The sequence below is a fragment of the Populus trichocarpa genome, chromosome 2, assembly GCF_000002775.5.
Source record: "Populus trichocarpa isolate Nisqually-1 chromosome 2, P.trichocarpa_v4.1, whole genome shotgun sequence".
NCBI classification, from domain to species: Eukaryota; Viridiplantae; Streptophyta; class Magnoliopsida; order Malpighiales; family Salicaceae; genus Populus; species Populus trichocarpa.
Window position 1 is genome coordinate 2,646,060 of NC_037286.2, and position 12,672 is coordinate 2,658,731.

The 12,672-nt window shown below is 37.0% G+C and overlaps 2 protein-coding genes across 2 annotated transcripts; one reads left to right on the forward strand and one right to left on the reverse strand.

The window, feature by feature from the left end:
* Window positions 1-585: 585 nt before the first annotated feature.
* On the forward strand, window positions 586-7,127 carry LOC18096133 (transcription factor bHLH155). Its single transcript, XM_024595135.2, has 11 exons — window positions 586-1,792; window positions 1,983-2,153; window positions 2,405-2,489; window positions 2,633-2,674; window positions 3,123-3,182; window positions 4,043-4,162; window positions 4,479-5,528; window positions 5,639-5,740; window positions 6,138-6,269; window positions 6,437-6,562; window positions 6,733-7,127. The coding sequence occupies exons 1-11, from the start codon at window positions 1,698-1,700 to the stop codon at window positions 6,811-6,813; spliced, it is 2,064 nt and encodes a 687-aa protein (XP_024450903.2). The 5' UTR covers window positions 586-1,697; the 3' UTR covers window positions 6,814-7,127.
* A 3,354-nt stretch (window positions 7,128-10,481) lies between these two features.
* On the reverse strand, window positions 10,482-12,658 carry LOC7479980 (1-aminocyclopropane-1-carboxylate oxidase homolog 1). Its single transcript, XM_002302019.4, has 3 exons — window positions 11,748-12,658; window positions 11,321-11,642; window positions 10,482-10,888 (listed from the first exon to the last, which is right to left on the reverse strand). Exons 1-3 carry the CDS (start codon window positions 12,299-12,301, stop codon window positions 10,631-10,633), a joined length of 1,134 nt encoding a protein of 377 aa, XP_002302055.1. The 5' UTR covers window positions 12,302-12,658; the 3' UTR covers window positions 10,482-10,630.
* Window positions 12,659-12,672: the final 14 nt, after the last annotated feature.

Genomic DNA, 12,672 nt, shown 5'->3' on the forward strand with positions numbered 1-12,672 from the left:
TTTTAGCATCCGAGCTCCTTTGGTATTCCAGTATCGATTGTATTTTAACATACTTTTTGCTTGTAAATACATCAAAATAATATTTTTTTTAAAAAAATATGTATTTGACATAAGTATATCAAGACGATTTTAAACACACTAACAATTTAGATAAATATCGTTTTTGCTGCAAATGCGAAACCTCCATCGAGAAAAGAGATGTTGCTTCTGATATTTTGAAAATGCGAATTTCATAAAAGAACATGGACGTGTACAATTTGCAATGGAAGGATGGTGGTGTGGGTGTGACAACCTTTGTAGCAATAAAATGATGGATGAAAAGGGTCATCCCCATGGGTAAGTTCATTGGGTTTAAAAAAGGTTCATTGAGAAATGTAGGGGAAGGAAAGAAAGACAAGACCCCTCTTCACAAAAAAGAGATTGCAGTAGAAAGACAAGAAGCATTTTCTTCACTTGGGCATCATTTTGTTGGCCATAACATAACACTACCTAGAAAGTGCACTCATAACACATTACCCTCTCTTTTTCTCCCTCTTTTTATCATCCATCCATCCATCCATAAATAATATCCCTCAAAAACCCTAGTCCCCCCCAACTGTGTGAAGAAAATGGAGGGAGCAAGAGAGAGGTTTAAAGTGCGCGCTATGATGCGCAGGGTAAGAGATGACGCACTCACACATAGCGCCAAGGTTTGAAACGACACCCGTATCTCACCGTTTTTGCCTTCATTTTCACGTCAGAAAAGCTAAAGTGAACAGAGTGCGCCAAATAGCGGCTGCTGTTACTTGCTCTATTGTATTTATATATTATAAAATAGTCTTGAACTCCGAAAAAGAGACTCGGAATTAAAAGCCATTGGATTTGAAGCCCTCTCTCTACTTTATCTCTCTAGAATTTGTAGAGGAGGAAACAGTGATTCAGTAAAGGAAGGGGGTAAGGAGAAAAAAAGCTTCTTTTCACTCTTTATATCTTTGCCGATGAAAAAGCATGGGTTTTCTTGACTTCAACCCTCACTTCTCTTAGCCAAAAAGACTCCAACTTTACTCCTTTCTCAAGAATCTAAAGCAAACCCTTGATTTCCCTGTTTCTTTTCTCTACAGTTAAGGGTTTATTGGAATCAAATTCTCCGTGTGAAAATTGCAAGATAATCTTCTGATTAATTGTATGATTTTTCAAAATCACGGTCATTGTTTGAGTGTGATCCATGTCGTCCGATATTAGCTAGACCTGTATTGCAAAGTTCACATCTTCATCAGGCTTGATTTTTTAGAGAGATTGAATTCAATTTTACTAAGATTCATGGCTAAATACAGTGAATGTTGCTCTTTTGAAATCTTGTTTTTTTATCTTGAAAGTTTGGAGTTTAGTGTTGTTTGAATTTGTGAGTTTTTTAGGTTTTTTTTTGTTGTTAAATTGGGTGTTAGTGAGTGAAAAGAGGGTGGTGTATGAGTGAGGGAATGGGTAGAGATCGCCTGCTTTTGGCTACAGTAGGACCACCGATAAAAGCAAGAGCTGGGTTAAGGAGAAAACAGGCAGGAAGAGGATCTTATAGAGGAAGCTAGCTTAGACGAAAGTAGGGTTTTTGTTTTGAGGGTGGGGTTTTTGTTTCACTGACAAAGTTGGGTTCTTGGTAGTGGAATTTGCACTGAGGAGCCTTTTGACTTCGGAATTTTGAGAGGGGAAGGGGAAGGACTGGGATGGGTGCTGACTTGCATAATACTTTGAGGAGCCTCTGCTTCAATACTGATTGGAACTATGCTGTTTTCTGGAAGCTTAAACATCGTGCTCGCATGTAAGTTACTTCAGATTTTACTTCAATATTGTTTCATCTTTAGTTACTTGTAGCAATTCTGATTATATGCAGTTAGTTTAAGTTTATAATTTAGTTATGTTTAACTTTTGGGTATGGTTGGTTATGAGTTCGAGGATATATATTGTTACTTCAAATTTATTCTTGTTTTTTTGTTTTAAATATTTAATAGGGTGCTAACTTGGGAAGATGGTTACTATGAAAATTGTGAGCAACATGATGCCTTTGAGAGCAAATGCTTCAGTCAGACACAAGAAAAATTGCATGGTGGGCATTATACTCGTGACCCGCTTGGATTGGCTGTGGCAAAGATGTCGTATCATGTATACTCTCTAGGCGAAGGGTATGAGTTATTCACTGATGGATTTTGCTCCTTAAATTGTCAATAGCGTTAGGAAAGTGTTTTATTTGAGCATGCTTCACATCATTTCCTCCTCGTTTGAATTCTTCATGCTTTTCTTTCTTAGCCCCCCCCCTCCTGCAAGTATCTGATTAAAAAGCAGAATTTAATTTAAGATTTTTTTGGATTGTCACTTTTGAAAGATCCCTGTGCTTATCAGCATGTTTGAGTTGGATTCATGCTTGGTTTTACAGGATAGTTGGGCAGGTGGCAGTCAGTGGAAAGCATCAGTGGATCTTTGCTGATAAATATGCTGCAAGTTCCTTCTCATCACATGAGGTAAGGATATCCTTGAAATGCAATTGTAGAATTACATCCTTGAAATGCAATTATAGAATTATACTTTTTTAAATATTCCCGTTGGAAAATATAAACAATGTATGTTCACTGTGAGGTTTTCTTTTTCACTGTGAGGTTTTCAGTTCTCCGATGGCTGGCAAAGTCAGTTTTCTGCTGGGATCAAGGTATGCCTGCTTTATTTTTTGTTTTCTCAATAGATCAGTGATATTTTCATTGCTCATTGTCATAATGACATAGGATGAGACTGAATGAATTCATTGCTGCATTTAATGTTTCCATGTTGACTTGAAAACAAAACAACGACTAAAACTAATTTCACTTCTTGTGTGAATGATATATATTCCAATGCTTGTTTTTCCCCGTTCACTAACGAGTCAATGGTTGTCTGTTTCTGTGTGTTGAGACTGCTACAAGTGGGACACAACTCATAACTTCTGTTAAGATTTTCTGATATCCAATCTAATGTATGCTTTTCTTGTCCCATAAGGGGCCGAAACAAAAATTATTTGGGTTTTCAGGGTTTGCTTGGTGCTTTATGTTTTGATATCCTTTCTTTCTACCAACTAAAATAAGCTGTTACATTGATGAAATAGTTTTTGTTTTTCTCTGCAGACCATTGTTGTTGTCGCTGTCGTGCCATATGGAGTTGTACAGCTTGGCTCTTCGAATAAAGTAAGAAAATTTCTGACTAATTAATCACTGTCATTTACATGCATGTTTATTGATTACTTGAACCAAATTGATGTTGCAGTGTTTTCTACAAGATTCATTGAAATATACAATGCATTTCTGCTTTCATTGAGATCCTCACTTTTAGACACGTACTAGGCTGTTGTAGGCAGTCACAATCAGAGTCGTAGGCTGGCATCTGTTATTGGTATGCAGAGACTAAGTGGTGGCATTCAATTTCTGTTTAAGGTTTTCTCAAGTCGAAAAAGAATCAATGGAGGGTCTAGTTATGCCTTGAATCCCTAGAATGACCAGCTAATATTTGTCAAAGTTGTAGCTGGAGTTGCTATTGAGATCATCAAATTTGGTTTTTGTACCCGAGGCCTCTCTCGCACGCCCCTGATATTTGATTTGGAGCATGACTGGCTTTAATTTTTAAACCTTGCTTTCTTGCAAGGGAGCACACATACATCCCCCAAAAATTAATGCACCCATGAGCCAGAGCTCTGCTTGCATCCCAGTTTAACACTCCCCTAAGACATGAGGCTGCTCACCAGAAATGCTAGTTAGTCAAGTGTTACTGGCTCTGTTACCGTTTGTAACATCATAAGCTCATCCTCCAAAATTGCGAGCTTGCACTCTTAATTGATATTGGACTCGAGATGTGTTACATTTTCACTTTATCTGAAGAGAATATCTCACTATTTTTGAGTTGTTTAAGTAATTTTAATCATCACATGGTTGGTGTAAGGTGGGTCAATTGCCGGTTAAAGTGTTAAATTCTGCTCTGAATTTGTAAGGTTGGTCATATACTTGTCATTGCCATCTAATTTTTCTTTTATATTCACATTTGGGTTGAGCAGGTTATTGAGGATGTTAATTTGGTGACACGTATCAAAGATGTCTTTTTCACCCTTCAAGATTCCTCAGTCAGGCATGTTAGTGGTCCATTACAACATAGTATGAAGAATGCATTATGTCCGGTAACTCTCTTTCTCTCCCCCTCTCTCTATGTGCATGTGCGTGTGCAGACATGGATGTGGATAAGTGCATGCATGCTCACATCTATAAAGAATTATTGTCTAAACAGGTTGAGATGTTAGAGGTTTTGGTAATACTAAAATGCTTCCTTTCTCAGCCAGATCTACCTATTTGGCTTCAAAGGTTTTCCTGATGGTTTATGCAATCATATGTGAAGATGCGAAGGAAGAACCAAATGATTTGTTGCCTTTATTCTCATTTTGACAAAACCATAGTTGTAGTTCTTCTTACATTTCTTTCCTTCCTGATATTCATCAGAAAACAGCAGCTGGATTGAGAAATAAACAAGTGCTTGAAATATCGACACCAACAAATGATGAAAGCATCAAATTACTTCATCTGAGATCAAATGCCTCCTATTTGGATCACCAGAGTCAACTAGGGATGAATATAATTAGTGACCAGATGTATGGAGGGGAGACCAATGTCTGGAAAGATCTGGGCCGGAGATCAGAACACAATGTGACTATGCATTCAAATAGTTTTATGAAGGACAAAGTTAATCCATCTGATCTTATACTTCCAAATGACAAGCTTGGAGCTGACCTTGCAGGCATCCCTGCAGACCTCTTTGACGCAACCATCTGTGAATCTGATGGCACCAATCTCTATCCAAAATTGGTGTTGGATGCACCTGAATCTTCAAACATAACACTCAAAAAGGATTTGGAGAAGAAGCTGGACCATCAAGCAGAATCAACTCATTTCAATGCATCAGACACTTTTAAGTTCTCTGCTGGTTGTGAGTTGCTTGAAGCTCTAGGACCATCTTTCATCAACAGATGTATGCCCTTTGATTATCAAGCAGGAAAGAGTGAAGCTGTAAATGGTTTTGAGATGCCAGAGGGGATGAGTAGCAGCCAGATGACATTTGACTTTGGCACAGAGAACCTTTTAGAAGCAGTAGTAGGCAATGCTTGCCATAGTGGCAGTGATGTTAAAAGTGAGAAGTCAAGTTGTAAGTCAGTGCAGTCTCTATTAACGGTTGAGAAAATGCCAGAGCCTTCTATCCAGACTAAGCATATCTTCAATTCAGCAGGCTATTCAATTAACCCGTCCTCTGTTGTTGAAGAGGATGCACAGAATTTCTCTAACTCAACAGAAGTGTTTGGTGGAATGTCTTCTAAAGGGTTTTTGTCAACTTGTACAAGCATCTGTACTGAGCAGTTGGATAAGCATGCAGAACCAGCTAAGAACAGCAAAAAAAGGGCTAAACCTGGTGAAAAATTCAGGCCTCGGCCAAGGGACAGGCAACTGATCCAAGATCGCATCAAGGAGCTGAGAGAGCTTGTGCCCAGTGGATCGAAGGTAACTGTTCCATGGTTGAGCTGATTTTTTGACTGTTTACCAGTCACATTTCCTAGTCAGGGAAATCTTTTGTATGATATGTTCTAAAGGTTTTTTTTTATAAATTGCAGTGCAGTATAGATTCGTTGCTGGAGCGCACAATCAAGCATATGCTCTTTCTAGAAAGCATTACAAAGCATGCTGACAAGCTCGATAAATGTGCTGAACCGAAGGTAGGTCAGACATGTTCCCTGCAAGGGCCCTGTTTCTGTATCTGTGCTCCGTGGCCTGGGCAACCTCCTTCATATGTTTACTCATGGAAATTTTAAATTCTCAATCCTCCATGTTGTTGGTAGTGATTTCTGGAGTTTGCTCTCTGTAAGAAATTTACACCAATATATGCAAATTTTTAAATTCTGTTATCTATCTATTAGTTGATAGTATCATCATTGCTCAACATTGACTGACATGCTTCAGTTTGCAATCTTTTGTTGCCAGATGATTTTATCATCTTGATGTTTAATAAGCAGCAACTTGAACTGTACAATTTCATCGGGAGAGCATATTATTATATTCTGTTATATATTATTTTTCTGCTGCTTACACGTATATGAATGGCTGAATTTACAGATGCATCAGAAGGGAACAGATGCCTCCAAATATGAACAGGGTTCAAGCTGGGCAGTGGAGGTGGGCGGCCATCTAAAGGTCTCATCAATAATAGTAGAAAATCTAAACAAAAACGGACAGATGCTTGTAGAGGTAAATATATGTTGGATCTGTAAATTATGAGATCGGTCTGTTGTTGTTTCTTTGGAAACATAAACTCAGAAAATCATTGCATTCCTTTGTTTCAGGTTTGCAGCCACTTATTTTTCATTGCTTTTGTTTCTTCTCAATACTCAAAAGTATCCTTTTGATCTATGCAGATGTTATGCGAGGAGTGCAATGATTTTCTTGAGGTAGCAGAAGCTATCAGAAGTTTAGGCCTGACAATATTGAAAGGAATCACAGAAGTGCATGGTGAGAAGACATGGATATGTTTCGTGGTTGAGGTATGTCTGAATTATCTGTTACAATGGGAGCAAGTCTCAATGATTTCCTTAAAGTATTTCCGAATTACAAATCGATGGGTTCTATAGATCCACGGCCTTCTCTATCCAGCAAACTGCAGTGTTTTTTTTTTTTTCCTTCTTTAATCAGTTTTGCGTTTTGAATTTTTCAGGGGCAGAACAACAGAACTATGCATAGAATGGATATCTTATGGTCACTCGTGCAAATATTGCAGCCCAAGACTACAAACTAACCAAGAAGAAAGGCTGGTCAACTCTTGCTGCTCGTCATACTGTTCCTGTGTAAAATAGTGAGTGATTTGTGATCTTTGATCTCTGATTGACCATTATTTTTTATCGTGTGTTTCAATTCCTGTTTGTATCCCCACTTTCAAAAAATCTCTAAAGTGGGGAGGAGGAAAAAGAAGCTAATATTTCTGGAAGAGGCTTCTATTTTCTCGGCTGAGAATTTGTGGATTGATTTCTTATTTCCAAGCCAGACAGACCTATCATTTGTTTGCAATTTCCTTCGTGTAATAATATAGCGAGCTATTGGCATTGTTTGGTTTCCCTTTCTTTCCTCGTTACAGCCGTCTCATTTGTCGAAGATCTTCAGAGCATTTGATAAATTGACTCTAGTTCTTGTATTTCCACAAAAAGAGATGTTACAAGGAGTGGGAAACATTAAAAAAAGAGAAAAAAAAGACGAGCAAAATGATGTTAAAAATGCTATGGTGATTGTATTTGCCCTAGGCACATAATACTCTGGAGCAGCTCTTCCGAATAGAAAAAAGTGCAAGTACAGGCTCCCCTCCCAAAGACTCCCAAATTTAGTTAAGATAATATATTTTTTATAATTAAAACCAGTAAATTTTAAAAAGATAGATGTACATTGATTTTATCTTAACTAAATTGCTGTAAATTTTAATCCTTGCAAATCAGTTTTTAATACTATCTTATATATATAAATCTTGTTTAATTTCACATAAAAAACATTAATACTATCTTATATATAACTATTTTTACTTGTTGATTTATTTTTTATAGTCAAAATTTAAGATAGCTTTTAAAATCGTATCTGCCAACAACTTTACTATTTTCCCAAATAAATTTTGAATTGTGTTATTTTTTATCTACTGTGTTAATTTTTTTTAAAAAAAAAAATTCATAAAACTTGTACAGTGTGCTCCTCCCTTTTGAACAAATGGTCTAAAAATCAATAAGCAAAGGACTGTGTTTGACATGCAAACTAACTGCCTCTCTGCAAAACAAAATTAAATACATCAGAAGTGCTCCAAGAGAATTGCCATTTTTGACAGGCTGCCTTGGGTCTGAAGATAATTTTACTATACATTAATCCTAAATTTATAATTCAATATTGCTAAATAAATGACAAACTTAAAACTTATTTTGCCAACAGGCTTTGAAGCAAAGGAGAGGGAGAACACTCGTGCTCATTACAATATTGACACCTCAAACCCGTTTTTAAAGGTCTCTGCTGGCCGTCAGCTCCTAGTCAATCTGATGCTCTACGACCAGCATGTTGTTCTTGAAGGGAGTCGTTAGATACTGAAGCAAGAAAGATCAAAGCTGGAAATATTGTAAGATTGCTGGACAGGTCAACAATTATCATCTCGGACTCTAATCTGGGGGGGTTGTAAGAAATAATTTTCTCTTGAATTTACCTGTAGCTTACGTGTGTTTAAGGCGTCGATAGCTGACCTGGGACTCAATATTGAAGGTACTTAGGTTCTGTTCGTTATCGCGGTTGCCCATAACAACAAACAGGCTTTTAGTCTCAAGGATACCCAGCTCACAGTTGAATAAATAATAGTGATAATAGTAAGAGAAAAGGAGCAGTCTGCTTTGAGGCAGTGACATTGACTTTACAAGTGAAAACCAGTGCTGTCTCTATTGATAGCTGAGATTACCAGAGCCGTCTAGCCAGACTAAGCACGTCGTGTCGTCCTCGACAGGATATTTTAGCTATCAGGGCTATGCTGTAGTGCTGTGGCTAAACAGAAGGGAATGGTGGAATGTCTTACGATCAGAGGATTTTGAGATTTCTCGATGTAGATGATTTCAGTTCTTCTAGTCGTGCAGAGATTGGATGCCTTGTACCCTAAACTACGGATGATTCCCATCACTTAGCTTCTTTGTTAAATTGCAAAGCATATATATATATATATATATATATATATATATATATATATATATATATATATATATATAAAAACTTAAGAAATACTTTTACAGATCAGATAAACATATAAATGCAAGAACCATTGTTTTGGCCCATCAAACTCAAACTCAAGTCCAGCCCAAACCCAAGAACATAATCTAACATGTGTATTTAAAGAGGAATTTGGTTTTCCCTTCTTCTCTTCTCCCTCCCTTGAGGTAAATTTTCTTTCAATTATATCAAAGATTCAGCTCTATCTAAACTCCAGCTTTTGAGTTTTAAGAAGGGTTAAAGAAGGAAGCAAGTATGGTGATTATCTTTTCTGCTGTTTTTTTTTATTAGAGATTTAATAATTAATTGTGGAATGATTAATGAAGTGTTTCAGGTTTTTATATCAATTTGGTAATTGAATGATTTAAGGGATTTTATTAAAGTATTAGTGTGTTAGTTAGCTTAACATTAGATGATTGAAATTATGAGTTTTTATATAATAAATTGTTTAATTACAGGATCTGTGGATTTGAAGGCTGGTATATCGGGATTTTGAAAATCTCAATCCACCAACTAACTAGTTGGTTTGATGTTGCCAATCAACCGGTTAGTCTAAATCGGTGGTTGACCAATTGGCTTGTGGTGACGGTCGATCAGTTGGTCATTTTAATTTACTAGCTGAACCAATAAGAGGGTTAATCGAGTATGTTAGGTTTGATCGGTTTGATTTATGTTCTAGATCAATCAGGTAAATCAGCTCAGCTTTATAATTACATTTCGGTCTCTAATTTTAATCTTTTATGTTATTTTTCTTTGAGTCGATTTTTAGTGTTTTCCATATCCATTATAGGTTCTGTTAACGCTTCTCCTAACGATCTTCAGTAGTCTCTGGTTTTGCATTCATTTATCTTTTGTTTTTGTTTTTGTTTTTCGAGTGAGTGAGATAATCTTTAATGTACATGTAATATAAATACATTTGTGTATTGTTTAGATGATGAGTACAATTGGTGTGTGTGTGTGTGTGTATATATATATATAATAACTTTATTTTCTTAATACTTATTCATTCTTGATTTCGCACTCGTATTTTGTTGAATCAAATTATATTTGATATAACATTTATTTTCTTTAATATTTATACGAGTATCTGTTATGTCTTGATATCGGTATATGCTTGTATGAAACTCTTACTAACGGAAAATAGTTAGTCTTTATGCATATTATATCTGTATACCTAGCTGATGAGAGAAGTACTGGTCTATGATGACTGATCCTCTTGTAGTGGTCACTCTAGGTGTCATCTTTGGTTATATTTGAGTGTCATTTAGTTATATTAATTCGGGCGTCACATATATTCCACTACTTTATGTTATTATAAAATATCATATTGTTTAATTTTATTATTTTCTTATTTAATTTCAGATTTTTACCTTAATTTTGAATTTTATATTATTTCTCAGTATGTTTAGAAATTTAGATTTTTCTTCCCTTTCTAAGGCCAGTCTAAGACTTTTTAAAGAGCTGTAAACCTTTTTTACGAGGCAAACAATTACAGATGGAAATTATTTAGTGATATTGTTGAAATCATTTTATGAGATTTTGTCTTGTTCTTTGATTCCAATCTTTGATTGGCAAGACTTCTTGTGGGATTATGAAAGCTTTTATTAAAGGTCTATGAAGCAATTGAAAATTTACTTCAATATACGCTTTCCCAACACGAACTCACTAAAGAGTATAAAAAGCAATGCATTGAAGAAAGACATGATAAGGATGATATTATAGCTTCAAAGAAAGGGCTGATATGTTCACTACAGACAAGATGCATTAAATTCTCAACCAGTCGCTGCAGTGGATATATAGAAGTTGAGAATTTGCACCAAGCATGGACATGGGGAGCCTCATGCCAGTTTAAAATGAGAAAGATTTGAGCTGCAATCTAAAGCCCTGGACCTTACGTAAGCCATATATTCAGCCATATTAGTTTCCCTATATCTTGGTGGGTTGTTGTCTGATAGAAGCTCCTTGATTGCCCCGTATGGTTTCGAATTATAATTTGCAGTGCCTGGATAGAAAAGACATGCAACTGATGTCCGGGATCCAACTTGTCCAACAAGAACTCTGTGCTCCACACTTTTGAACCTGTCATTGGTGATCAGCTACAAAATGGAAGAAACAACTCTGAAGTCATGATAATCGTATGTGCACCAAAATGGTTTAACTTCTATCAGCTTTGATCAGTGTTGAGCCACAAATTAATAATGTTCTGATTGATTTTTGAAACGTACGTGGATCATATCATATGATATGATATATATTCTGAGGTGTTTAAAATGGTTCCTCGAGTTATATGATTATTAATTGATTGATTGATTGATAATCAAGTGCAAATGGATGTGTCAAGTGATGAGTAGGGAAGTGATTCGCTAAATATGGAAGAGGTGCAAGTGGATCTTTATTAAATTTATACTGCTGGTTTCCTGGTTTTCATTCCAGCTGGTGGGGGTCGGGTTGCCTCTCGTTTACCGACCGACTTGGATGAAAATGATGCAAAATGAAAACGAAATCAGGTAAGAAAAATAAAATGTTACCTGCATGAAGTCCCCCAAGTTAACTACAAGAGCTCCTTGCAGAGTGGGGACATCTACCCATTGATTTTGATTGCGAACTTGGAGACCACCCATGTTGTCTTGTAGGAGTAGAGTCAGAAAACATGGGTCAGTATGCATGGTGGTGCCCACCGTCAAGTCTGGTTCAGGACAAGTCGGGTAATAGTGGCCCAATATAATCTCTGTTTCCATGCATTCTATGCTGGAAAGGTAGTCACTATGAAGTCCAAGTGCCTCCGATATAAGCTCACATATTGTCTTCTTCATTTTGATCATCTGTGTGATGTAATTACGCACTTCATTTCTGCAGGACAATTTAAATCAATCCAACAAAAAGCTCGTGAGGAATATAGTTCATAGATACGCGGTTTTTTTAGCTGATTATATAGCAGATCTACATACAGGTTACCTGACTATATCAGGAAACAGTTCAGGATCCAGTTTACTATCTTTGAAATCAAATGCTACCGTGTCTCTCCAGCAAGCTGGCCCTCTATTCACAAGGAGATCTCCATTGGAGAAGAACCTTACTGGCTTCTTATAGTCATGCGTGTAAAACTCCATCTTCTTATCCTGTGGTTGCTCGTGGAATCGTTTCACACCGGCTAACATCTCATCCAAGACACTAACTGGAATTCCATGATTAACCATTTGAAAAAACCCCCATGTTTCTAATGCTTTCCGAGCCTCGTCGACAACCTCCTGTCGTCGACAACCTCCGAACCCTTCAAAGTCTACCACAGGAATCTGAAGGCCGATATCACTGCTCGTCTCGGATGACGGGTTTTGCACGTACTCTGGTGGGTGGACAAAAAACCTGGGGATCTTGGTCACACCAGAGTCAACTAGTCCCTTAACGCCGGCTTTCGTTTCACTGAATGCCCTCACTTCCTTAGCTTTATCATAGCTGGACGACCCATCTTCAAGATATGAACTCACAGCATTGGGAGGCATGACTTCCATGCCTGAAACAATATAGGGTACTTATGAATATTAGTGAGAGCCGAGATATAGATCGAGGAGGATGTAAGTTGGTTTCAATTAAATAGAGCACAATCAGGACCGAGAGCCTATTCAAGAATAAAGAAAAGAATTCTCATTCTCGTATATATTTTAAGGAAAGAAAATGGAGTAACAACAAGAGTACTGGATGCCCTTGGGTTCCAAATTGTACATGGAACTCGAACAGGACAAGAGGCTAAGATACTACGTATAGCTAGCCTAGGTTGCCCACTTTGTTGACCCTTCATTAAAATCTTGAGAGGTTAATTACAGCACATGTAACATGCAGCAAAGCCATCATCGAGAGAGATCGATGTCCTTGATTTCTTCCC